The following is a 27,445-nucleotide window of genomic DNA, read 5'->3' on the forward strand; positions in this document are numbered from 1 at the left end:
TGTAACATATCTACTTCTACTATCCGTATTAGACATGACCAGAAATCTGGTCCAAGCTTTATTTTCTATCCATAGAATGCCACTCCAGTTACTGCACTATATAAATAACTACATGACAGAAACAACTTTTTAGTGGAAAGAACAGATGACAAACAAGAATATGAATATTTGTATTTGATGGTTTGTGATCTTCAGGCTCCAAGATAAAATATATTCATATTCTATTATTCATAAGAAACACAGGGCAGCACATCTTGCATCCTTACTTTTTTCTACCAACTGCCATGAGATAATACGTGCACTTTAGTCAAAACCAAAATATGGTTCAAGTCAGTTTGTGCCAGTTACAATCTATAGGGTTTCGCTAAAGTTAATACTAATGCATTAACTAAAGCAGGAGCGTCTAACTCCCTAGGCCCCCTGGGCTGAACCCATACACAAGGGCTCTTCATGGGTTGGATCTGGATTATAAGGAACTTTGAAAGCCATGTCTGGACCCACCTCCAGCAGCATTGTGAACGGTGGTAGTGTTAAGTGATGTCAAAAGATACAGTCTACAGGCCATATTTTTGGCACCTCTAACCTGATGCAAGAAAAGTTTGTATTTATTCCAATAGTATTCCTTTAATACTTCACCACTCAGCTTTCTACCACAGGAAAAAGCAAGAGCCTTAAAATACAGATGCATCAATGAGGCAATTTTGAATTCACAGCAGTTAGCAGTTCAGCATATACCAGTTAAAGAAGACTATTTTTAGAGCATGTCTCCCCTATGCTCATTTGACTTTTTCTTTTTTAGGGTGTAGTAGAAGGAAGAAGTGAAAAACTTATTTCTCCAGAGATACAGTGAACTGTTAAAATGCTGTTTATTTTAAAGTGTCAATAGTACCTCCATGCTCCACAGCCCAGGTACATCTTTGAACAGATAGATATTTTTAAGAAACAGACAACTGCCCAAAGAAACTACTGATACTGGCATTTTATAAAGAATAACGGAACTTGTTTAGTCCTTCACATCCCTATAGCTTTTTTAAAAAAAGTGAATTACAGAATTGTGCAAAAAACCAAAACAAAACAAAGCCACAGACAGAGGTCCTACTAAAAATGGTATGAGATCCTTATTCCAAAATCTGCAAAATCATTCATGAAGTTGATAACAGAATGCTTAAAACTTTAAAATATTTTGTTCAGTCAAAGAAGCACCAAAGAAAAACACTAAACAAAAACAATCCAAAACTAATATTGCTGATATTTTAGGTTGTCTTTATTAACTGCAGGCAAATTCAGTGTACAGATGTTATAAAAAGTCTTCACCTACTTTGCTAATATGGTCCTACATCTAAATACACATACTTGGCTTAAGTGGTGGCAACAATATTAAACTTTAAAAGGTTAAGAAGTTGTGTCAGAAAGCCACGATTTGAACTCAGGTCCCTGGTAGTAAAAAGGCTAGAGCACACTACATCAATTGCAAATCTAGCCCTTCTGTTTAAGCAAGTAAATAGTGTCATGATTTTGAAACATCTTCCACAGACAGTCAACCAATTAAGAGAGAACTAGCTTCTAAGAATAAACACTTATTCTGAGAATTACTGATGTGTCAGTTATCAGTTCCAAGTACCTATGAAACTACATGAATGAAGTGAGAAATAAGAATCAAGACAGAAAAAGGCAAAGAGAGAAAGGGAAATAAAAAACAAATTTTGTAAACAGAGACAGTCAAGGATACAAAAAAGGGAGATGGATAGCCATAATAGTAATCATCTTTATTCATATGTCTATTATTCTTAGATAGTATGTGCCATCATGGTACCTTGGCGTTTCTGGCTGGGATTAGAGATTTGGGTACCTAACTCTCTAGAATCTGCCTGCTTTATTTCTTTAATCTCCTTTGAAGTTCTTAAGCTTAAATCTCAGTGCATATTTGTGGGTCCCTAAAAAATTTAATATGAAATACCATATGCCAGCATGTATCGTGAGTCTACTGTTAAAGACCAAAGTATCCATGCACCTTCCAAATACAATTAATAACATCAGCAAAGTTCCTACTAAATTTTTAGGGCAACTAGCTTTTTCTTTTCAGAATGAACTTCTGCTTGGTTCACTGATCTTATTTTCATTGCTCAGTTGATTTGACTGTTCCAAGGTTTAGCCTTTTGGAGTGAGGGGAAAGTATCATGCTCAGATTAGTAGAGCTGATATAGTTCATGGTGGAAACTTCAGGGTGGAAGTTAGGACAAAGTGCTTAACAAATTAATCAGAAAAGAAAGGGACACAACAGGAATGCCAGCATTTTTAAGCTTGAAGAATGGAATTACACTTTATTTTTCTATTAAAATATGTGGTACAGAGCTCTGATGAAACAGCATGAAAACTAGTGGACATAATTATTAAATTAGAGTCCATTTTCAAATGGGACTGTTGACATGGATAGTTGAAATGGCTGAAAGGGTCTACCAATGTTCCTTTTAAGGAGCAGCGGTCTGTGAGCATGCTGCCTTGGTCCACCGTGGGACACTTATTGAAGGGGCCTGGGGGTCAGAGGCTGGCATGGGCTCCACTGGCTCTGGGGAAGTGCTCCGCTCCCCCGGATCAGGGCGAGGGAGCGGAGCACTTCCCTGGAGCCAGCGGAGCCTGTGCCAGCCTCCTGCCCCAGCCTCCATTCCTGCCTTGCCTCACCTTGGGAAAGAGCCACTGCCTGCCCTGAGTGAGGCTCCACCAGCTCCAGGACACTGCTCAGCTCCTCAGCCCTGATGCCACATGCCTCCTCACTACCCGATGCAATGCGGGGGAGGGAGCAGTGTCCCAGAGCCGGCGGAGCCTCACTGGGGCAGGCAGTGGCTCCCCGTCGAGGAGAGGCAAGGCAGGGATGCAGGCTGGGGTAGGGGGCTGGTGTGGGCTCCGGGGAAGCGCTCCACTCCCCGACCCTGATGCGGGGGAACAGAGCACTTCCCCAGAGCCGGAAGAGCCTGTGCCAGGCTCCCACCCCCACCTCTCCTGATGCACGGCCTTGAAAACGCTGTGCGCAGCCACACTTTTAGTTGTGTGTGGCCACACAGGCGGGCACCTTAGAGGGAACCTTGGGGTCTACTACAACAGTGAATGTTACAACATGACATATGTTTATTAGGAACTGGGCAAATGAACTCTTAATTCACACAGGCCAAAAAGTTATCAGATAGTATCAAATTTCAAGTACTGTTGAACCTGAACAGAATCAAAACTGGTGATCTAAAATGAGAGGCTTTCCATAACACGATCAACATTGCAAGCAATCAGAGTTCACTGTATTTACCATCTAGCAAATGTTAAAAAAGTGACAGGAGAATTGAAAATTTACCTATGAATGTCTGTTGTGCCTGTGAGTTTCCCCCTACCCTTGGGGAACACGAATGAGGGTAGTTAGATGCATTAGCACCCATTTTCTTCAGTCATTTAGGCATTCCACCTGCTGTCTCTTTAGTGTATAATCCCATAATCCTTTATAAACCATCAGCCTCAGATCCAGCACTCTGTTCCTCCATTTCTAAAAAAAAAAAGAGAGAGAGAGCATAAATTCCTTTGTTTTAAACAACTGTTTGCACTAAGTTAAGTGGAAAAAAAAACTCATTTGCTAGCACAGGGGTTTTCAACCTTTTTTCATTTGTGGATCCCTAAAAAATGTCAAATGAAGGTGCGGACCCCTTTGAATTGTAAGTGTGGGTATTCACATACGTTTGATTGCTCATAGTTATCCTTCATGGACCCCTTAGACATTGCCTGCAGACCACAGGTTGGAAACCACTGCACTAGCACAAAGTATCTTTTCAAGATATATATAGATAAACACACACACACACACACACACACACACACACTCATTTTGAGAGACAGTTTTGCTTCCAAAAGAACACTTTTCTTCCAAATCATTATTACTGATGCAGTTCTATGTAAAGTATAAAAAATATAGAAAGTTAGGGTTGGCAGGAACCTCAGGAGGTCATCTAGTCCAACCACCTGCTCAAAGCAGAACCATCCCCAACTAGATCATCTCAGCCAAAGTTGTGTCTAACCGGGTTTTGAAAGCCTCCAAGGATGGAGCTTCCACCACCTCTCTGGGTAACCTGTTCCAGTGCTTTACTACCCTCCTAGTAAGAAAATTCTCCCTAATATCTAACCTAAACTTCCCTTGCTGCAACTTGAAAGCATTGCTCCTTGTTCTGTCATCTGCCACCACTGAGAACAGTCTAGCTCCATCCTCTTTTAGACCCTGCCTCAGGTAGTTGAAGGCTGGTCCCCTCTCAGTCTTCTTTTCTCTAGACTGAATAAGCCCAGTTCCCTCAGTCTTTTTTCAAAAGTCATGTCTCCCAGCCACCTCACCATTTCTGTCACCCTCCGCTGGACTCTCTCCAACTTGTCCACATCCTTTGTATAGTGGGAGGCCCGAAACTGAACACAGTACTCCAGATGTGGCCTCACCAGTGCTGAATAGAGGGGAAGAGTCACTTCCCTTGACCTAGTGGCAACACACCTACCAGTGCAGCCCTGTGTGCTATTAGCCTTCTTGGCAACAAGGACGCACTGCTGGCTCATATTCAGCTTACTGTCCACTGTCATACCCAGGTCCTTTTCTGCAGAGCTGCTGCCCAGTCAGTCAGCCCTCAGCCTGTACTGGTGTATGGTATTGTTCCAGGACTTTGCACTTGTCCTTGTTGAACCTCATGAGATTCCTTTTGGCCCAATCTTTCCATTTGTCTAGATCACTGAATCCTAGCCCTACCCTCCAGCGTATCTACCAATCCCCACAGCTTGATGTCACCTGAAGCTTGCTGACAGCGCACTCTATGCCATCTTCCAAGTCATTGATGAAGACATTGAACAAAACTGGCCCACTTTAATACCAGCTGCCAACTAGGCATCGAGCCATCGATTGCTACCCTGTGAGCCCAATGTTCCAGCCAGTTTTCTATCCACCTCACAGTCCATTCATCCAGCCCATACTTCCTTAGCTTGTCTGGGAGAGTGTTGTGGGAGACTGTCAATAACCGTCCATTACAAGCATTTAGCAGACTAGTTTGCAAGTAAGTGTTTGGCTGCCCTAAAAAGTTACTTGTTTAACTATGTAAAAACAAGTCCTTTAATGAATATGCAGTTATATTAGCATAAAGGTCAGCATTTTCACTTATTCCAACTGAGGAAGCAGAACATACTAGATTCAGAGATATCCCCTTTATACCAACATAGTTGTTTCCAGAATATGGTTCGCAGTAGGTTTAATTCATGGGCAGTCATGCTCCCACTTAGTTATACTGAGCAGGAGACCAGAAGAGACTTACAAGTTGAACTGCTTTTAGCCATTTCAAATGCCTTATCTGAAAACTTACAGAAAAATATATGATCCACATTAAAGTCTCCACAAAAGCCTGGTAATGGCAGCCACAGCAGCCTTCCATGAGGCAGCCACTACAGCCTCTGCTCCAACAATGACTGCTCAAGTTAGTGCAACCCCTGTGATCCAGACATTCGTTAAGTCAGACACAAGGTTAACACCTTTTTTGATGGACCACCCCCACTTTCATACTTCAGCCTACTTACATTGCCCTGACAGCACCCTAATACATCAAAGGGTCCCTGCTCCCACCGCTGGCACTGTTCCCCACACCCAATTCTTATGCATCAACCTGACACCCAGCTGTAGCACATGCATGACCAAGACCTGCCACCCCGCTCCCAAAAACTTTCCCAGAGGTAGCGTGAAGCATAGTCAAAGGGTTGGGGCAGCTGGCCCCTCTAAACATGCCAACAGGACCCCCAGTTGGGACTGTCCTTGGAATCCCTTCACAGCTTTACTGCTAGGAAACCTGTTGCCCACTGCCCATTTCTCATTTCTGCGGCTAACGCCGGAAGTGAGTCAGAATCGGGACCTGTTAGCAACACACCTTGCTTGTCCCCTGGGTGATCCCTACTTACTGAGTCAGCAGCATATAGAAACCAACATTCTGTACCACTTCTAGCCCTGCTCAAGAAATTCAGCAACCCACCATGTGAACAGATTATCCTCGACCTCTCTAACCTCCAAGGTGGCATGCTGTACAGGCCCAGTGACACAGGTCCAAGTGGCAGCTACCCTACCTCAGGGGACCAAATGAAAAAGTTCCCTTATTCCATACTGTGAATCCACCGCCTCAAACTATTTTTCATATAATAGGGCAATTTCTCCCACCTCTCCACAGGGTTGCAAAGAATATGATCTTCACTATCGTACAGTTCTCACACTGCTGATGTTCATTCCAGGACTGCAACAACACCATCCCACAAATCTGTGCCTTTTCTCCACCACGCAGAATCAATCATAAACAATCTGGATAATCAATTAAGGGCTGTCATCAAATATGTGCCTTACATGTGCCTCTGCTGCCCTCTCCCTGCATTTGTACTGATTGGTAGATGGTAGATTGGGTCCTCTGGTTTACTGTCTAGTAAACCCTCAAACAAGACTAAGATTCTTCTTAAAATTATCTTTCAAAGACCACAGGTACTCAGAAAAGTATGTCAAATAAGAGGTGCATGGCATGGGGAGTACTTCTTTGGCAACCCCAAAGTTTGGCTTCCTTTATAGAAACTTAATCTGCATGTGAGACTCATTTCCTTCTTTCTCTATTCAGCAACCATTTTACCATCCAGGAGAGGTGACCCTGAAAAAAGGGGAAGCGATAAAAGATGTCAAGCAAGGTTTCAGGTTCTATCACAGCTACCAACATCGGTGATCACTGGGATTTCAATACCATTTCATTTCTGTGTCTGCTAGATGTTTGTGGTGTAATCCTGGGAGGGGGAAAAAAAGTATTGTACATCTCAAAGCTCTAGTGGAGTCTTCAGAAAAATGAAGGTGCTTGGGATCTTAAATCAGAAGGGCTAAAGGATTTCCCAAAAGAACAAATCTTTATGCAGTAAGATACCACCATATATCAAGAGTTTTCTATCTCTTGGTCACATAAAGCCTTTAATGAAAACCTTGCATATGCAAGAAATGAGACTGGTACCATAGTCCATGCAACAAGATCCGCAAATGTCTTCATGGTGTTCTGGTGTTAAGTACATTCATTAAAATGTGGGTGCAAAAGGTTTTGAAAGTTTCAGGCATGCAAACTAAAAGAGCATGTTACCCAGTGAATATTACCAAATAATAACTAAAGTGAATTCTTTCAGCTAATCACGCAATCCACTGTAAATCCTACATCTTGGAGGATTATGGCACAAACCCATAACATTCCTGATTTGGGGAAGGGAACAGTTATGTTACCCATATGCAACATACACTCCTTAGTATGAAGACCATAGCAACCACTGATCTTGGTTGAGCCAATGCAGTTAGTACTGCAGCCAGCCTTTCTGCAATGAGCCTATCAATTTCACTGAACATCTCAGCCAATACAGAGATGTCTGATGAATTATGCCATCTCATACAATATAATAATGACCAATGGCACAGGGAAAATCAAGAGACAGTGAGGAGAAACCTGTTAAATTATACACATGCATACATTCAGTTGTCAAAATTCAAGACCATCTTTCTTTGCAGCTGTTGGTGATGCTCAAAACAGAACAGGAAGCTTTACTTTTAACTTTTATATTAACAACTGCAGAGAAAAAGTTCTGGGAGGTGAATTTCTACTAGCAGGAGGAAAAACTCATTTTTATAAAGAAATATTTTTTATAAATGCATATCTATGTATATCCTTATAACAGTTTATTACCGGAAATGAACTAGTTCAACTCAGAACAGAATATAAGACAGAAATTCCAATACACATCATAGAGAGCAGAGCATAAAAATGTGTGCGCACACACAGAATACATATATATACACATACAGAGAAGTTAAGTAACAGTGCTATATCTCTTGATACGAGCAAGCCTTAAATGTACTAACTGCTTTTTGAAAATAGAGTTTAGAACCCACCAAGGCAGAAATATCCAAATAGGTCAGAAGTCAAAACTGGTTCTTAGTTGGGGGGGGGCGGTGTTAACAGGGACATACCACTATTTAAAACATGAAAATAATACCAAAAACACACAAGCAGAGTCAAAGTCACCTGCAGTATAACAACAGTCCCAACTTCTGAAAATTCTTGCATTTAAAAGACGACCTACCTCCTAAGCATCTGGGCTGCCAGCCAAAGAGTTCCTGGACTGGGAACTTTGGTCTAACAAACACTGTGTGCAGATTGGACATTGGAAGAGAGCCAGCCATTCTTTCGTATACAGTCAGCTCTCTATACCAATTTCCATGAAATTTTTTGCAATCCCTTAGGATCTAATTCAGAGTAAAGGGTGAGGTATTGAATGCTGCAGCATATAATGAGCCCACCAAAGCATGATTTGATCACTTTCCCCATAAGATTTTGAAAAAATTGTGTGTCTCTTTTCAGCACTGGTATCATCTCCACAGAATTATGAAATGGTGTAACTGTAACTGGATACAAAGTACATATGATTTTACCAACTTGATGCACTTTACAGTTTCTACCCTTTAAAAAAAAACAAAAACCTCTCAATTTATCACCAGTATAATGACAAAGCAAAACCATAAAATATTCTGGGCATAAATTACACACATTGTTCATCTCCTTATCCAGAATAGGGGTGCTATATTAGTTTTTCTCAACAGTTCTTTGGATTTTATATTAAGTAATATGAAAATAGAATCTTAAACTTGTTTTAAAATTTAATGCAGTCAGGAAATAGCTAAGAGCTGTGATTATGGTGTAAAAACTGCAAGGCAGAGTCCAACCTTAATTATGTTAAATATTTGCACTGCATTTAAAGATATTATCAACGTGAATACTTTGCCATTGTCTTCAAAGTGACGCAAACACAGTGGGCATGTCTTGTCTGCACAAGACACTGACTGTGCAGCAGCCTAATAATACTGTGCAGCAGCACAACACAGCATGGACAGTATTAATATGCTACTGCACAGTATTAAGCTGCTGCACAGTAGCATCACTTAAAAGATGTTCAACTAGCACTACTGTGAAGTAACTCCAGTTTCTGCACATTTATTTAGTACTTGCTAAATACAAGTACAAGCAAATACTAAATAAATGCACAGTAACCACTGCCCAGCAGTGTCTCATGTAGAAGCACCCAGTATGTTCTGTCCTGGCAGCAGCAAATTTCATCAACAGGAAATGCTAGATCCAAGGATATTCTCCACCCCCTTATATAAATGGCAAAGCAAAAATCAAAGTTTGAGTTATGTTTCTGACAAATGTAATAAGAGACCTAGATTCTCATTTGTAGTAACCAAACTACTACCAAGCAAATCAGTGCTTCCATAAAATAGCAAAGTGAATCTCATTCTTTTGACATAACTGTAAGGATTAATACTGTAAGGCCTGTCCTGAAAACGGTTCTGGGAGGAGGCTAAGCTGGCATCCTGGAGGGGGGAGGTCAGCTTTGCAGAACCCAGGAGCCACAAGATAATGATCTAAAGCATCTGCTGTTCTTTAGATAAGATTAGAAAGAGGAACTGTTCTTGCCTGACCCAAGGGCTCTGGGGGAGTGAAAGTATGAAAGTCATGAGAACCAGGCACCTGGTAGAATCACTCCGAGGAAGGACAAGGCTAAGGACCCGATAAAAGGAGACAGTCTTGCCACCCTGGACGCAGGGTGGGGTTCCCGAGACAAGTCAGGTAATGACTTAGGAAAGGCACTCCCCACCCCTAGCAGTTTTGTAAGCCCTTGTATTGAGTTGCTGCCATTAGATCATTTTGCTGTTACTCACAATAAAAAGTTATACTTGTTGCTTTGACCCTGGGATGTGACTTGTGGGTTACTCATTCTCCCCCTCAGAAGGGAAGGAGCCCTGCCAAGTTATTACATACATACTATGCTCTTAAAAACTCTTTTCCATTGATCAAATTTACACACACGGCTTTAAAAAAATGGATATTTCATTCTAGAAGTTTACAAACTCAAGTTACTTCCTCTCTTTTAGCAAATTCAGTAAGAAACATCTTTTGCTGTCTAGGATTTCTGTTCAAATTACATACACCTGCCTGTGTTCTGCAATGGCTTGTCAGCCTTTGGAAATTTCCTAATGTTATCCAATTCGTGAAGTTTTGTGTTCTGAAATCTGGACTGTATAACGGCATTCCTTTAATAAAATCTTTACTATAGTGTTCAGTAATATTAAGCATTAACAACCCATGTGCAGACAATAAAAACCCACTTATCTGCAGCTTATTTTACTGTACAATAATGTGGCATATACTAGAAAATTTTCAAATATAAGGAAGATTAAGAGCAGGCATGTTTTTGTTCTAAATAAAAACTGTTTGATACAACAAATATTTTGCAAAGGTATCAATAAAATAAGAAAAAAATATCTGTTTCATGCTGTTAAACAAAAAGGAACATTTTATATCCTTGTAAATACTTGCATGTATTTAAAATCTGTGCATCTGTGTGTGCTGTATATGCATGAAGGCCCTTTAAAAAAAGTTAAAGCTGAAGCCCAATTTGAAATTGGCCTGGCCAAATTTCCTTTTCATTCTTGGAAAATAAACAGCTATGTAATAAGCCTACATTTAAGAGTCAAACATATAAGGATTACATTTATACTTTCAACAGCACATAATTAGCTTTAGCCATTTTGTTTGGCAACAGATGCAAGTAGTTTTCAAATATGCAGCTCAACCAGAAACTTGTTAGGCAAAAACAACAATTAGCAGTAGAAGCAGGTCACACATTCGGTGTCAAGACAAAGAAAAAAAATAGCTACAGCCTTGAGTCAGATATGCAAACAAAAAAGTGAACTCAAGGAGGTACTATTTGTTGACTTGTTTCTTGTAAGTTTTTTTTTATAACACCAACCTCTCAGTAAGGATTAAAAAAAACATTTTGTTTAGGTTTGGCTTAACAGATTTGAATGCAAGAAAGTAAGGTACCTTTACTTTCAAAAAGCAGGAGTTCTGAAATAAGCACCAGGAACTCCTTCTCTAATGATACAAAAGGTAACATTGGTTAAAGTCTTTAGCGAGATACTTGAAAATAATCACAGGAAAAACAAAGATACTCCTTTTGGTTTATTTTCATTACTTCTTTATGTAGCTGGAAGACAAGTTAGCTGTAAACAAGCACACAAAAGGCAGCTGTGGTTATTGAGCACATTAAAAGGTTAATTTAATATCCATTTTATATTATTTATATTAGGTTACCTACTATGTTGAAATGTATTCTTGGTTACAAAATACTTGGGCAAACTTACTGCAGTCAAAAAAAAAAGTATGTTATAACAGCAGGGGACGCAAGAGCTCTCCAAGAAAGCAGGGTATTCAGTCGTGTGCCTGGTAACACATGGCAAGACCTAGAAAGGTGTTCTAGCTCACAGCTATTTAATCAGTTATGGCAGAAGTTCATTGGGGTCCCAGCCTTAAGATACCACCACAGCATTTTTTTTCTGTATGTTCTATTAATTTATTGCCCCCGAATCCTAACACACCCATGATCTACTAATAATCGCAGTTAATTATTTATGATTCATAGCTTAAACTCCTTTGAAGACAAATAAGACAACGTATTTTATATAAGAGGAGTCAGCAACCTTTTGCTGGTGCAGGGCATTTTTTGCAATCCAGCCTTGGCTGTAGGTCACAAGTCTTTGACCCCCACCCCCCAGTAGCCAGTTGCCTGCAATCATCATCACTATAGATACCCAGCCTTTTTGCAGTAATGAAAGGGCAGCAGGCTCTTCAGCAGAGGGCACCAGCAGCACAGTGCATTTCTGTGCCACTGATTCCCCTGTGCTGGATTAGACCTTCATGACTGGACTGGACTGGACAGGCTGGATCTGGACTCCTGACCCGTGCTATACAGTATCAAGCACACTAAGTATTGCTTATAGTATGTTTCTTATGAAAATACTGATCCATATATTAAAACAAGCATCTAGTAATAATGTTTTGCATAGTAACTAAAACCAACTGAATGCAATTATAATCAGCATTAGAAAAGGAGTGCTTAGAGATGATCAAGTTGATCCCAACATAGTTTGGCTTTCATCTATTTTTCTTAACATATTTGCAATAATGTCCTTGCAAGATGTATCATGTTAGGGTTTAAAAGAAAGATTGCTTAGCTCAGGAGCAATTCTTCTTGCAGGCAGGTGCCTCTACAGAGCTACTGATACTTCTAATTAACTCAGGAAGTTTGGCCAGCATTTCTCTCTGTCACCTGGTGGCTAAACAGGACACCCACCTGCAGGATGATTTCAAGTTACACTAGAAAAATTTATAAAAGCTTAAATTTATAAAAGCTTACATTCTAGTGAGTTACCACAAAGATACTGATAAAATGGACATTCCTACTCCTCCCTGTTCCTAAGGACACAGGGCTGGAAAGGTCCTTGTGGGTAGGAAGAGCATACCCTGCTTATCACAGGGGATCCATTTATGTAAATCCATTTCAAACTGATTAGGTGCCATCTTAAAGCTACTTAGAGATTTCTGTCCCCATATTGTTTTAGCACCTCACTGCTCTCACATTAGGAACCTTCTTCCCATTTCAGCCTATATCTGTAGCCAGTTTACACCTATTTATTTTTGTTCTTGAACTGTTCTCCCAGATGCTTGTTTTCTATAAATATGGGGGGAAGGAAGGAATTAATGTATTTTTCCCCTTGGCCTTAATCTTGGTAGGTGCAACAAACCAAGCTATTTTAGTTAGGCTCTCTACTTCCTTAAATCAACCCAGTAGCCCTTTTCTGCATCTGTTCTAGTTTAAAATTCATCATTTTTAAACCGAGATGCTCAGAACTGTACACCATAATGTTGATGAGGTCTCCCCAGTGCCTTGTACGATGACATTAAATGACATTCCCTGTCTCTACTGGAAAATATCTGTACCAATACAACTTACAATCACATTTGACTTTTGAGAAGTACATAACAATAGCAGATCCATCAGCCTGCAAGTGACTATATCCAGGTCCTGCTCAGTTTTCAGCTCATGTTTCCCTAGTTTACACTCACATTTTTGTCATTAGTTCTTATGTGACTAATCTTACATTTTGTTCTACTGAATGCAATTTAATTTTATTGTTCCATCACTTGTGGTCATCTTATTCCTCTCATATGACGTCCGAATCAACCTGTGTTGAGAGCACTTCCCAACTATATATCATTAGCATATTTAGGTTTTCCAGCAAGATCAATCTCAAGGCCATTCCTTGAGAAACTTCATTAGTAACCTCCCTCAAACCTGATATTGTTGGGAGGCACTTTTTCATACTACATAAATTGTCCTCTTCCCTTTAGTCAATTTCTTCTGCACTTAACAGTTCTTGAGCTAATCTCTATCCTCACCAGCTTAATTTCCCTGGTGACAGCATAAATGCTTTATGCAAGTTCACACAGATGAGATCTATAGCATCTCTTTTGTCCAGAAAAATCAATTCTCTTATCAGAGATAATGGATTAGTTTAGCTTTATCTAACTCTGGCAACCCTATACAGACAGTGGTTCTTCAAAAATACTGTAAGCCACCATAGAAAAGCCTGTTCCGGCCAAGAGTGTAACTAGGTGCAGGAATTTGAACTCTGGAATAGTAGGACTATTAAGTCTTTTCAAATAACACTCCCAACTCTTCATGCTCATGCAAAGGCATAAAGGTTAGAGCAACCATGCTTAACTCTTTTAACAGTTCAAAGCCCAGTGACAGCCAATGACTCAAAAGTGGGGAATAGGAAGAGGGGCAAGGAAGGTCTGTGAGACAGCAGCACCTAAAACATTTCAAAGAACTCCACTTAATTATGGCTAGACAACTTTGCAAGAGTGTACAGGCAACCCCCACTTAGGGCTGTTTCACTATATTAAATTTTGCTATAACACTCATTTAAAATCGATACCTAATTTCACTTAGCTCTCAGCAAGTTTCATTATAATGCTTGCGGTTGCCATCTTGCATCATTAAAAACAGTTGTGGTCGCCATCTTGGATCTTCAAATGGTTTCGGTTTTACTTAATGCTAATTTTTCAGGAACAAATTAAGAGCGCTAAGCGAGGGGTGCCTGTATTAGTATGAAAAGTGTGTTGGTGAGTGGCAGCAACACCCTCTCAAGATGCACCAGTTGAGTAGAGATTGCAGTGATCCTCTCTCAAACTTGGCATTTGGTTTAGCAAATACTGCTTGACAAGTTGTTTCTAATTTTCTCCACACAGCTGCTTTGGAAACTTCAGATATCAGCAAATTTTAGAAGACTTTGCGTGTAGCAGAAGTATATTGGCCAACAGATGCCACAGGTACAATAGTGATCTCCCCATGTATTTATGTGATAGTAAGCCACTCCCGGGGAGAGGTGGGTTTTTGTTTTATAAAGGACTGTCAACAATGTTAAAGCTTATATCTGTCAATTTAATGCTAGAAAGCTCTGAATCCATCTAGAACGGGTGGGCAAAATGCGGCCCATGAGGCCATTCTATCTGGCCTGCAGGACCCCTAAAATATTTTGAAAAATAAATATTTATCTGCTCCTGGCTGCCTGTCATGCAACCCTCAATGGCTTGCCAAAACTCAGTAAGTGGCCCTCTGCCTGAAATAATTGCCTGCCCCCGATTTAGAATGTGTAGCGTTTCCCCTTGTGTGCAGGGTGGATAAGATCAACAACTTAAAAAAAAAAAATTGGATTTTAAAATTTCAAATCAGATTAGGGGTCCTATCTTACGGGGTTCCCAAGGTCTCCTCTATATTTTAGTAAGATTAAAGAAAACCACTTTACCTAATGGAACTCAGTGCTCAGAAGATCCCATTAAATATCCCTATGATGCTTAGTTTCAGTTCTCAAACTGCAGATTTGTGTCTCTAGAGTTAATATCTTTGTTAACAGCAATATATGGAGATGGGTAGGTAATCAGGTTTATCTCCCATCAGCACTATTGTCTCTATAAGTCTGTGTACAGAGTCAAGCCCTTACCTCTTCTAAAAAAGTGTAAAGTTTCAAGAAGTTAAATGAATAGAGGATATATATTTTTTCTGTCTGTCTGTCTGTAATGCTCTTTGTCAACTGCGCCTGTGCTGTCTAGAGAGCGGCGATTGGCTGCGCAGGCCCAGGTGGATGCAGGGCAGGTGAATGGGGGGGTGGGGGGGAGGGGGCACAGTGGCAGCACCCCCTGTCACCCCTTGTGTTTGGCAGGGTGAGGTACCCGACGTGCACATGCACCCCACAACTTTTAGTATCTACAGCTGGCAGAGCGGGGGAGACAGCAGGGAAGGTAGGCATGGGGGTAGGGGGAAGCCCCACTGCTCCAGGGAGGAAGCAGAGGCAGGTGGGGAGAGATAGCCCCCGCAGCAGAAGCTGGAGATGGTAGAGGGAGTGTTTACATGGCCCCACCCTCCTTTGAAATCCGTCATTCTTAAAGGGCAATTGGTGTGCGCGCATGCATGTGTGTACACACACAAGGAATAAAGGGCTTAGTCCATCTGTCTGTAACGCTCTTGGAGCACTCTGATTGGCTGCCAAGACAATCAGTCACAATGCTCCGCACAGTCAGAGGTACACGGCACAGTGCCGTCATGACAGTGAGGACAGAGAAGGGGGATCAGGTCAGCGGTGCTGGCCTCAACCCCTTATCCCCTGACCCTGCTCCTTGGAGACAATGGTGGCACTGGACAGCTCAATCCCTGCCATCATGGTGGTGCTCCATCCCCAGTGGAAGGGGACGGACTGGCATGTAAGAGTGCCATGACAGCGGGGATCCCCCAAGACCCGCTCTTTAGCGGCTGCATCAGCGCTGGTGAGCCATGACGACAGAGATGCCATAACACAGGGGGGCTGGACTGGGGGGGGGAGAGAAGGAAAGGGCGGCTCAGGGCCAGATGAACACTGCGTGCAAGCTTCCCCTCCCCCCTGGCTCCTGGGAGGCAGTGGCATAGGTCTCTTTCTCACTCTCTCTCTGTTTCATTTTAATCATGGAAAAACACAGACTTCGGGGCTTTTAAAAAGGAGAATTTGGGCTTTTCCTCTTTTTTTAAAATAGAGAGAATTTGGGATTTTTAAACAGAGAAACCGAGGATCTCCACTTATGACCCAGCGTTGCTGTGCCCCACCGATCCCTCCCTGTTATGTCACTTACAGAGACACAGTCCCAATCTCCTCAGCAGTTTAGCCCTCACCCCACCCCGAGAGGTTGCTGCTGCTATGGGGGGAGGCACTGGCACAGTCGGCAGCCCATGGATTGACACTGCACCTTTCAGGTGTAGGGATCTTTGGTGCCTCCTCCCACCTACTGCAGCAGCTGATCATTACACTGCAACAGCTGCTGCTTTCACCCCTCAGGCTGCTGGCTGAGGTCAGGGGGAAGAGAGGTTGATGAGGGGATGGGAGTTACTGGGGCATAACCCTCACAAACCCCAACAGTTGTAGCTTGCCAATCCCTGGTCAGCAGGATTTTTAAAAGGTCTTGCCATGTAGCCAACTATTTGCTTTCTGGAGGTGGTAAAAAATAACAATTATTTTGTCCCTGTGCAAGTTCTCCTATTTTTGCTTTGACATTGCATTTATCTTTTGTTTTCTCTTTCCTCCCTAGAATTTTCCCAGGCAGGTTCACTCAATTTTGCCAGTTTATTTCATATCAGCAGACAACCTGTTAATCCTTCTAATGGGATGGTTTTATCCTCCAGGGTTCCTTTTGGAATAACTGATGGACCCTGCACTTGCTAGACAGAGAAATAGAAATGGTGAAAGCCTGTTGATGCCTGGGGCTTTCCTAGAGGCAAACAGGAGTGGCATTTAGTTGTCCCAGTTTGATCCTGTGCTGTTAATGAATTTTCACAGCATGCATTTCAAAGTCTGAGTATGTCTTTCAAAAGGACAATCTGTTAAGCAAAAAAGTATTCCTCCCTCCCACAAAGAAAAAGATACTGTACAAAACACACCACACACTGATACTGAATTCCCCATATAACTATTTCATTACCTTAACCAAAGATTATCTCCTGGTCAGTTCATGCAAGACTCTCTTAATTATTCAGAATCAGCAGGCAGGAAACACCAGATTTTAATATTTTGTTTAAGAATCTTAAATAAAGATTCTTATCAGTTTGGAAATATTTTGACATAGGTTGATGAAAGTAACCTTTTTGCTAACAATGATCCACATTATCTGTGAAAGTTTGTAGTAATAGTTTCCCATTTGACATTAATTTCTACTTTCAACATGTTGAAAATAGTGGATGATGCATTTCTTCAGTAGGCAAAAATGTAATGCAAATAATATCAAGCTCTCTGGGTGGAAATAGTTACAAAATTCACAAAAACCAGCATAGCAAATTGTTATTAAATAAGACTACCTAATCATGCCATTTTGTACTGCAAACCAATTTAAACAAAAGCAGTACTATCTGTAGTGAGGCAACTGAACCATTTTTTCTATACAGCCCTTCAAACCTTTAGAAAAACTGAACTGTATCTTCTCTCACCCAGCTTCCCCTCTTTCAATTTATGAATTAAAAGAAGAAAAAAAAAACCATAGGCATTTCCAACACCCTATTGGGTTTTCAGCCTTGAATAAACTAACAATTGAAGCAAACTGAAATGAAGGAAATATTCTCTCAGTGTCTGCAGAATAGGTTACCACTCTCAACAGCTGGTTTAGTATTTTAAACTGAGTGCAAGTGCCTGGCCAGGGGCTTCCATCATTTTCCCAGTCTGAGTCTCTGTAGAACTTTATTAGCAAACATGTATTGCATATGCTGATTTTAAATTCAAAGTGAATGGTTTATAAAAGGATACTGAATGATTTATAAAAGGCCTTAACACAAGCATATTTTCAAAGAAAAAATGTAAACACAAGAAATAAAATCACTGATATGTTATTCACCCTTACTTAATCTTACCTAATACATTGATCCAAGCAAAATAATTGGTCTGAATCTGCTACAACTTTGTCTCTTAGGGGAAGCAGAATAACTTCATACAAAAACAACAGCAGTATCTGAAGTGACTCCTACTCCAAAGAGTCTATTAGCATCTAATAGCTATCGGATAAACAATGTATTATCGTTATTGGCAGCAGAAGCTGAGGCGATCAGTCATTTTACCATTCTTTCCAGGTTCCTCAAGGAGATATTGGTCTTATTCAGAATTTCTACTCCTTGCTGGATCTGTGAAATAGACATGATGAAAGCCCCTGGCCAGTCAACGAGCTAAGGAGGATAGTTGGAGAAGCGCTGAGATCCCAGAGGGGAGGGGAGCCAGGTGTCCAAGGTGGAGGACCGTCTCCTTCAGGAGCGACCACTCAAGCCCAAAGGAAGGTAATCCTGACGAGGATCAAAGGGAGCAGGAGAGCACACAAGCCCCCACAGCTCACCAAAAGCATCCGGGAATGTCTCCTTGCTAAAAAGGAGGCTTACACCCAATGGAAAGAAGGGGTCATCTCCAGGGAGGACTATTCTGCAGTTGCTCAGGGATGTAGGGGGTAGTTAGGAAGGCCAAGGCGGAGATGGAACTGGGACTAGCTTCCCAGAGTAAGGACAATAAGAAGTCCTTTTTTAAATACATAGGAAGTAAAAAGAAGGTCCCAGGTAATGTGGGGCCCTTGCAGGACGTGTTGGGAAACTTGGTCGTCACACCAGATGACAAAGCTAACATGTTTAACGATTTCTTTGCCTCTGTCTTCCTAAGTAGGGACCAGGACAGCCACCTCCCTGCTGGGCCCCCCTCAGGCCCCAGGGAGGCACACCTGGACCACGGGTTAGCGAGGATTTAGTTAGGGAGCTTCTCGAGGGGCTGGACGTTTTCAAGTCAGCTGGCCCGGATGATCTCCACCCTAGAGTTCTAAAGGAACTGGCCCAGGTCACTGCAAGTCCCCTGGCATGGCTTTATGAGCACTCGTGGTGCTCTGGAGTGGTACCGGAGGACTGGAAGAGGGCCAACGTGGTTCCCATCTTCAAAAAAGGGAGGACAGATGACCCAGGAAACTATAGGCCAGTTAGTCTAACCTCGATCCTAGGCAAGCTATTCAAGAAAATTATTCTAGCACATGTCCAGGAGGGGCCAGCAGGGGACTGCATGCTTAGGGGCAACCAGCACGGGTTCATCAGTGGCAGGTCCCGTCAGACCAACCTGGTGGCCTTTTACGATCAGATCACCAGATCATTAGATGCAGGGGTAGCAGTGGACATAGTCTTCCTGGACTTCCGGAAGGCTTTTGACATTGTCTTCCACACCGTTCTCATTAAGAAACTGGAGGGCTGTGGCGTGGACACCCACACAGTCAAATGGGTTGCCAACTGGCTGGAGGGCCGCACCCAGAGGGTGGTGGTGGATGGGTCCTTCTCCATCTGGAAGGACGTGGGCAGTGGGGTTCCGCAGGGCTCAGTCCTCGGGCCCGCACTGTTCAACAGCTTCATCAGTGATTTGGACGAGGGGGTAAAAAGCACCCTGTTCAAATCTGCTGCTGACACTAAGATGTGGGGGGATGTGGGCACACTAGAAGGAAGTAACAGGCTACAATCAGACGTATTCAGGTTACAAGGGTGGGCGGATGAGAATAGGATGGGTTTCAACACAGACGAGTGCAAGGTGATGCACCTCGGGAGGAACAACCGGCACCATACCTACAGGTTGGGGAACTCCCCTCTTGTTAGCACGGAGGCGGAAAGGGATCTGGGGGTCATCATTGACTCCAAGATGAACATGGGCCGGCAGTGTGGGGAGGTGGTTAGGAAGGCCAACTGCACCTTGTCATGCATCCACAGATACATTTAAGCAGGTCAAAAGAGGTGATCCTCACCCTCTATGCGGCACTGGTCAGGCCGCAGCTGGAGTACTGCGTCCAGTTCTGGGTGCCACACTTCAAGAGGGATGTGGACAGCATGGAGAGGGTCCAGAGGAGGGCCACTTGTATGATCAGGGGACAGCAGGGCAGGCCCTATGAGGAGAGGCTACAGGACCTGAACCTGTTCAGCCTTCAAAAGAGAAGGCTGAGGGGGGATCCTGTGGCCTGCTATAAACTAGTCAGGGGGGGATCAGCAGGCATTGGAGGAGTCACTGTTCCCCCGAGCACTGCCAGGAGTGACCAGGAATAACGGTCACAAGCTGGCAGAGGGTAGGTTTAGGTTAGACATCAGGAGGTGCTACTTCACAGTCAGTGTGGCTAGGGCCTGGAACCAACTTCCAAGGGATGTAGTGCAGGCTCCTACCCTGGGGGTGTTTAAGAGGAGGTCAGATGAACACCTTGCTGGGGTCATTTGACCCCAGTAGTCTTTCCTGCCATGGCAGGGGGTCGGACTAGATGATCTGTTCAGGTCCCTTCCGACACTAGAAACTATGAAACATTTGATTTTCAATTAGTAAATTCTGCTAAAATGGGAAATACAGGCCTGTAAGCAAACTACATAAGAGATATCGCTCTCTTTAGCATCTACTGTCATCATCACTAGCAGGCCTCTTATGCCTGTCCTTCAGTCACACTGTACAAAACCTATTTTCTCAGTTCACTCTTCATTCCAATCTTTCACGAGAATACAGTGGGGATAAATCCTAAATGAGGATTAGAGTGCTCCCAAAACATTCCTTCTTTCAACTGAATGTAGAGTGTACATTTGTCTATTCTTCCCTTTACAAGAGGCTTTTACCCAACTGAAAATTAGTTACCTTCAGTTTTTTTAATAAGGCAATCTTGGGCATTGTGCTCTGTGTGGCCACAGAGGATTGAATAAAAAGGAACTGAACAGCCTTAAGTTACAACAAGGATGGATATTCAGATTAGATGCTATGGAAAACTTTCTAACTACAAGTATTGGAATACCTTGCCAAAAGCAGCTGTGGAATACACAGCGATGAAAATTAAGTGCTGGTTAGATAAAGCATGACAACTATATCAGTATCAAAGGATTCCAGTATAAGCTGGATGTGCACAACATTGAGAGGGTCCAGAGGAGGGCCACCCGCATAATCTGGGGACAACAGGGCAGACCCTACAATGAGAGACTGCAGTACCTGAACCTGGTGACCATCTATAAACTCACTGGGGGGGACCAGAAGGGTTTGGGAGAGACCTTGTTTCCTGTAGCGCCCCCTGGCATAACAAGGAATAATGGCCACAAGTTGTTGGAGAGTAGGTTTAGATTAGACATCCGTAAAAACTACTTCCCAGTCAGGGCGGCTAGGATCTGGAATCAGCTTCCAAGGGAAGTGGTGCTGGCTCCTACCCTGGGGGTCTTTAAGAAGAGGCTTGATGCCTACCTGGCTGGAGTCATCTGAGCCCAGTTTTTCTCCTGCTCAGGTGGGGAGTCGGACTTGAAGATCTACAAGGTCCCTTCCAACTCGACTTCTATGATTCTATGAAGCTAACAGGGTGTAACTTATGCCCTCCTGATTCAGCGGTAATATACATGAAGCAAAGCCAGTCCAACTTTAACCCTACATCATTCAGGAAGGAAAAGCAATTTAGCCAACCTGTACTACGTGATCATGAAGCTATAAAACTAGAGCTAAAAAACAGGCAAGTTTGTGCCCGCTCAGACACTTCTCTGGAATGATATAGAAAAGGATGAATCTTCCCCCAGTGTGGGGTTAAATGAGATGACCCCTTAAATCCCTTTCTGGCTATTTTTGTATTATTTCTGATGATTCTATGACTACCATCATCCCAAGCCAAAAGCACTTCTTCCTTCTGAAAGTACCAAATTCAATTAATCAGCTTAAAAGTATCATTCCTGGCACAAAGTCCTTGTTCCATTAACTAGAGTTCCCAGATGGTTAAAAGGAAGGGAAACAGTTCTTACTGATGACATGGCTTGGTAAGTTTCTGAATCAGCCTCTTACTATATTTGTGCTGGTCCACAGTTGAAATTTTTGGACCTATATATCAATCTTCCTTTTGATATATCCAGGAAAGATTTCTGAACCAGTCCATCAAGGATTTCCTTGATATTTTAAGTATAAAACAGCATTTCAATAAGTCAGTCACACCTCATTGGAGATACTGCCTGAGGGTACTTCTGCCAGAAGTCAGGGTGCCTATACACCAGGGGCAGACAATTATTTTGAGCAGAGGGATGCTTACCCAGTTTTGGCAGGCTGTCAAGAGCCACACAGGTAGCCCCGTCCCTTGACAGGTGCCCCACCCCCTGGTCACCACCTTGGGACCAACGTCCCAATGTCTTGGTACTAATGTCCCAGGGCCAGCACCGGTGGGGCCCAAAGCCGGACACAGGCTGACAGGGATCCTTGGAGCTGGGCTGGGCTGCACCAGCAGGGAGGGGGGAGCTAGCCTGGCTCCACAGAGCCCCTGTCAGCTTGGACCCTGCGCTCCTACCACCCTGCTCTGGGCCCCACTGGCATGGGCCCCAGGGCACCGGTGTGGGCCCCATGTTCCAGCTGGCTCCCTGCCCACTCACACCCAGTGCCCCCCAGCCCTGCGGTACAGGCAGTGCAAAGCCCTGACCCCCTGCTTGCCAGCAGGGAAGAAGCTGGGTGTTGAGTATGGGGAAAAGTGGCCCCTCACCCGCCACCCCGTGTTACAGGCACTCGCAGCCCACGCAGGGCCGTCTGGAGCAGGCACAGGCAGCAAGCAGCTGCCGTGTGGGCTGCTGGCCATGGGGCAGGCGAGGGGCCACTTTTCCTTGCACTCAGCACCAGTTTGTAACCCGCCCCACTGCCAGGCTTGCAGTGGGGCTGGGTTACAAACTGGTGCTGAGTGTGTGTGTGGTGGGGGGGCAGCCCCTCCCCACCCCATGCCTGGCACCCCGCGCTGCAGCTGCTTGCAGCCTGCCTGGGGCTGCCTGTGCCTGCTCCGGACAGCACCGCACGGGCTGCAAGTGCCTGCACCATGGGGCACCGGCCCTAGGGCAGGCGAGGGGCCACTTTTCTCCATGCAGGGAAGGAGCCCAGGGAAAAGCTGAGAGCAGGGGGTAAGTGACCCCTCCCCCTGCCCCACACCCAGTGCCCCACGCTGCAGGCACTCGCAGCCCACGTGGGGCTGCCCAGAGCGGGCACAGGCAGCCCCACGTGGGCTGCAAGCAGCTGCAGTGCAGGACACTGGGCGTGGTTGGGGAAGAGCCACTTTCCTCCCCCCCGCTTTTCCTTGCCTGGGGTCCCCGCCCCACCCCCACTTACCTGAGCTTCCTTTGCCAGGGCAGTCACATGCCCCCAGCTGGGGCTTCTGTCGGGGGGGGGGGGGGGGGGGGCCTGCTGTTGTTGAAGTCCACTGGGCTTCCCCTGGTTCCTACTGCCCGTGGTTCCTGTCATCACTGATAGGAACCAAGGGCAAAGAAATATTAATTTTCCAATTTTGTAAGGGGCCCTGTGGGCTGGATAGAATGGCCTCATGGGCTGGATCTGGCCCGTGGGCCATATTTTGCCCACACCTTACAGACTAAGATATACAAAGAGCATAAATTTTCATGAACCTGAGCTCATTTCATCAGATGCTATGAAAGGATGAGCATAGACCCACATCTAAAGTGGAGTGGGTGAGCTGACCAGAACTACTATCAATTCATCTAGTCACAAGTTCAGTATTTCTGCAGTGTCAACCTTTTCACTGCTGCATCATCTACTAGATCCTTCCTCATGGCACAATGCATTCAGAACCTTCCTGCTAAAATGAGAACAAACAAAGAGCCCACTGTTCTAAGTCCAGGCATGTTATTGCCACTTGTTCAGACCACATGATCGACTGTGCAAATCCCTCAAAATACAGAGGTAAATTTTGCCTATTTATACACCACCCTCGAGCAGGATCTCAGTCCCACAAAGCTAAAAATACTTCAGCAAAGTCTTCTTGGAGAGGCTGATAATGTTCCTATTTGTATGGCAAGTGATCAAGCCAAACCCTAGAATTTGATCTCTAAACAAATTACCCAGGCAAGGGATTAATTCAGTTACCTAACTGCATTTCCCTAAATTGGGCTTCCGATTTTTCCCTCTTATTTAAAGGTTCAAAAATGTTGGAAAAGGATGATTAAACCACAAGTTGGTATCTTAGCTATTAGAGACAGTGTTCTCATCAGAGTTCTTTTTAAATGCAAGAGAGAACAGTTTCAGTTTCTTCTGGGCCTCCTCCTCTTGTAGCCCTTCCCTTTTGGGAAGAGAGGTTCAGCATCCTCACCATCTTCCCTACCTGGAGTTATTTTTAACATCTTGTCTCCATCTTTTATATCTCCCCACTCGGACATCCCATTTTAATCCTGAATGTCACCAAGTTATCTGGTAGGCATGCGTGAGCTTTTTTTTTTTTTAACTAGTACTGCTTCTTCTGTGCTCCAGTGTGACTTATGAGCTCTAGGATTCTCCCATTCTCTGAAATGACTGGTGACTAGTTAGATTAAAGAAAACAAGCATCAGGTCCTATGTCACTGTTTTTCAACCCATGGGTCACAAGAATATATGAAAGAGTCGTAAACAAACTTTAGAAACGGATTGACAAAAGTGGATTCTCCTTTAAAGGAGAAAAACGTAGGAAACCGTGACTTCTCCCATGCAGGCTGAAAGAATTCCAGCCTGCAAGGGGCTGCTTAAGGCCTCCCCTGCCCTACACATCCACTCCCTGCCCCACACACTGGGCGGGGCTGGGGCCTGGGGGCAGCAGGTCACAAGTGGCCAGTGTTTACAAATGGGTCCAGCTACAAAATAAATAAACAAACAAACAAATAAATAATGACTCAATCAATCAGTGGTTCTTAACCTTTTATGTGACAATTTATTGTGCCACATAGGCCTTCCTTACATTTTGGGGGTAGGAGGCATTAGAGTTCTGAGGCTGCCTGATGGATCTGTATATGCAGGAAAGAGAAGATTGAATGACGAGTGCGTTTCAGGCCAGTGTTCAATCAGAACATAGTCAAAAGGCACAATACTTCACCTAAAGTTTAAATGGAATATTTATAAATAAAAGTTTAATACATCCTGCAAACCACATTTCAGTTGCACTTCACCATCAGCATACCTGAGACTGACTAGTTTAAGAGATGGGATAGCAAGATGACTTAAAGATTTTTTTTAAAGCAAATATTTACATAAATTACAATATTTTTAAAAAGCAAAAAGTGGACCGCCTTCAAAAGGTCTAAAAGAGACTGAAAATGGTCTTGAAGTAAATGGGCAAACTGCATCCTGGAAACCTTTATTAGGATTCATTAAAAAAAGAGCTTCAGCTGTAAAACTGTCATGGTTACAGCAGTAGTATAAACTACTGTCTTTTCCTGGGGGGGTGGGAGAAGAGAAAGGGCCACCAAACATAGCACTAGGTCTCTACCTCTTCTGAGGTGAAGTTCTGCAATGCATTTCCACATAGACCAAGCCCAGGTTACACCCCACAGGTGCTAACTACAACTACTTCATCAGGTCCAACTAAGGTTTGAACCTGGCCAGTTTCCCTGTGGAAACCTGTGACAGTGACACAAGTGTCCTCAAAACAAAACCCATTCTTTTCACAGCTTCCAATGCTTTGATCCTTCTGAGGAAAGTATTTAAAACTTGTGCCTTTCTAGGTCTCTGTGGCAGTGCTAACTCTCAGAGTGGAGGAAAGCAAACTGCCTTTACTCACCTGTGTCTGTAAGAGATTCCCTGCCTGTCAGCCTTTTGCACAGTGTTTCAGCTCTCTCAGAAGTTCCTCCCTTTTCTAGAGCTCAAGGTTTTGGGTGGTCTTTGATCCCAGTCTCAGCAGGAACGAATACATAGACACTTTTGCAATTTATGGCCCTCCCCGTCATCCGAGACAAGCCTCCAGCATCACTTATGCTTTTCCTACTTCGTTGTTTAATTTCAGATCTGCTTGGAGTTAGCCCTACATGTTCAGGCAGGCAAGAATACAAAACTGAACAGGAAAAAACAAAAAAAATTCTTAGCAATAATTCAGTTATTTTGAGGGGCAGTTAAATACCCTATTCCCCTTGAGGAAACTTGATATGCAAGGTCTAAGCCCAAGGGCAGCTTTCTGCATTAAACACTTTCATACTACAAGAATGCAAAACATGACAGACATTCTGTGATCTTAGAGCCTTGTTTGCGTATCTGAATTGCTTCACTTCTATTTGATGACACTAAGATTTTAATATGGATTTAAAAGCTTGCACGTTGTTTTTTTCCCCCCTTTCTACGCTGCTCTTCTCCATTTGGTAAGCTTTAATTTTTCCCTTCTGAGTTTTATATGAAGTTAAGAGCCAGGCTGACTTCAACAACCAAGATTTATAAAGCACAATAGCTTTTTGCCATGAGATCTTTATTTGTTCATCAGCATCAAGGATTTCAGCAGTTCTGGAAACAGGTATTGTAGCACATGTACATGGGATCATTGTGCTATGTTTCACTAAGTGCTGCATTACATTTGTACACAAAAGCAACTCCAAATTATTTCAGTCACACACTATATCAAAGTCTCAGGAGCTAAACTAGCCCCTTAACATCTACATTTAGTTCTTCAATATTACTACTGCAACCTGAATTAACTTTCAAATAAAAAAGTAACTTATGAGCAAAGATGTTTCTGTTTGATGTAGAAATGTACCCTATATATGGTGGAATCAAAAGGAATCAATTAAGCCAGGAATGAAAGCTTTAACCAGAAAGCCATTTTAGTGGCTAGCCTGCAAACTTGGATCTTTGTTTACATTTTCCCCCTTGGCAAGAAGAGGAAGTTATGTCTTCCAGATTTCCTACAGCAAGCTCTCTCTGGATTTCTGAAGTGATTATTCCTTGTCCTCTAACATAAAAGCACTCACAGAAGAGAAGTTTTATATAAAAGTTTACAGAGTCTCACATGCATTAAAACCCTAAAATGGATGTACCGTTTTATTGAAAGCTGTATAAACATACATCTTTAGTGAGTTTTGCAATACCCACATACTTCAACATGCCTGTAAATGTAGCCAATGTAACAAGTAAATTCTAGAACCTGTGGGAAAATGAATAAGCAGATTTCAGCTATGCAGTCATAAAACTGACCTTTGAGTACAGTGACGATAATCCTTCCCTAACCTTGTCTTTTATTTTTACAAGCGTTCTAGATGAGTATTCTTTGACTTTGAACAGGGCTGTGGATTTTACAGTTTTATGGTGAAGACAAAGGTTTGTTACCAATCAAACAAGGTTGTAACTGGATATGGTAATAGACTGTAATGAAACATTTCAGCTAAACATGAAATATTATCTTCTGGCCCATGACTGCATGAATTGTTAGCCTTCTTACTCTCTACGACTGCATGAATTGTTAGTCTTCTTACTCTCTACAACAGAGGTGGGCAATTATTTTGGGCGGAGGGCCACTTACTGAGTTTTGGCAAGCCATCAAGGGCTGCCGCATAACAGGCAGTCAGGGGCAGATAAATATTAATTTTCTAAATTTTTCAGGGGCCCCTTGGGGCGGATAGAATGGCTTGGTGGGCTGCACTTGACCCCCGGGCCAGATTTTGCCCATCCCTGCTCTACAATGTCCGTTGTTGCCACTACTCCACATTT

General features: G+C 43.2%; 1 protein-coding gene across 2 annotated transcripts in view; it reads right to left on the reverse strand.

Moving 5' to 3' along the window:
• BTBD7 (BTB domain containing 7) overlaps positions 1–27,445 on the reverse strand; it is a 95,648-nt gene that overhangs the window by 54,553 nt on the left and 13,650 nt on the right. For both annotated transcript variants that reach the window (XM_090033913.1, XM_090033912.1), the window contains exon 2: positions 3,341–3,526. In XM_090033913.1, the coding sequence (XP_089890039.1) occupies positions 3,341–3,422 (82 nt within the window). In that variant the 5' untranslated portion in view covers positions 3,423–3,526. The remainder of the gene's footprint in view (positions 1–3,340; positions 3,527–27,445) is intronic.

This window comes from Crocodylus siamensis, chromosome 2 (assembly GCF_052110815.1).
Source record: "Crocodylus siamensis isolate JL-2025a chromosome 2, ASM5211081v1, whole genome shotgun sequence".
In the NCBI taxonomy this organism is placed as follows: Eukaryota; Metazoa; Chordata; order Crocodylia; family Crocodylidae; genus Crocodylus; species Crocodylus siamensis.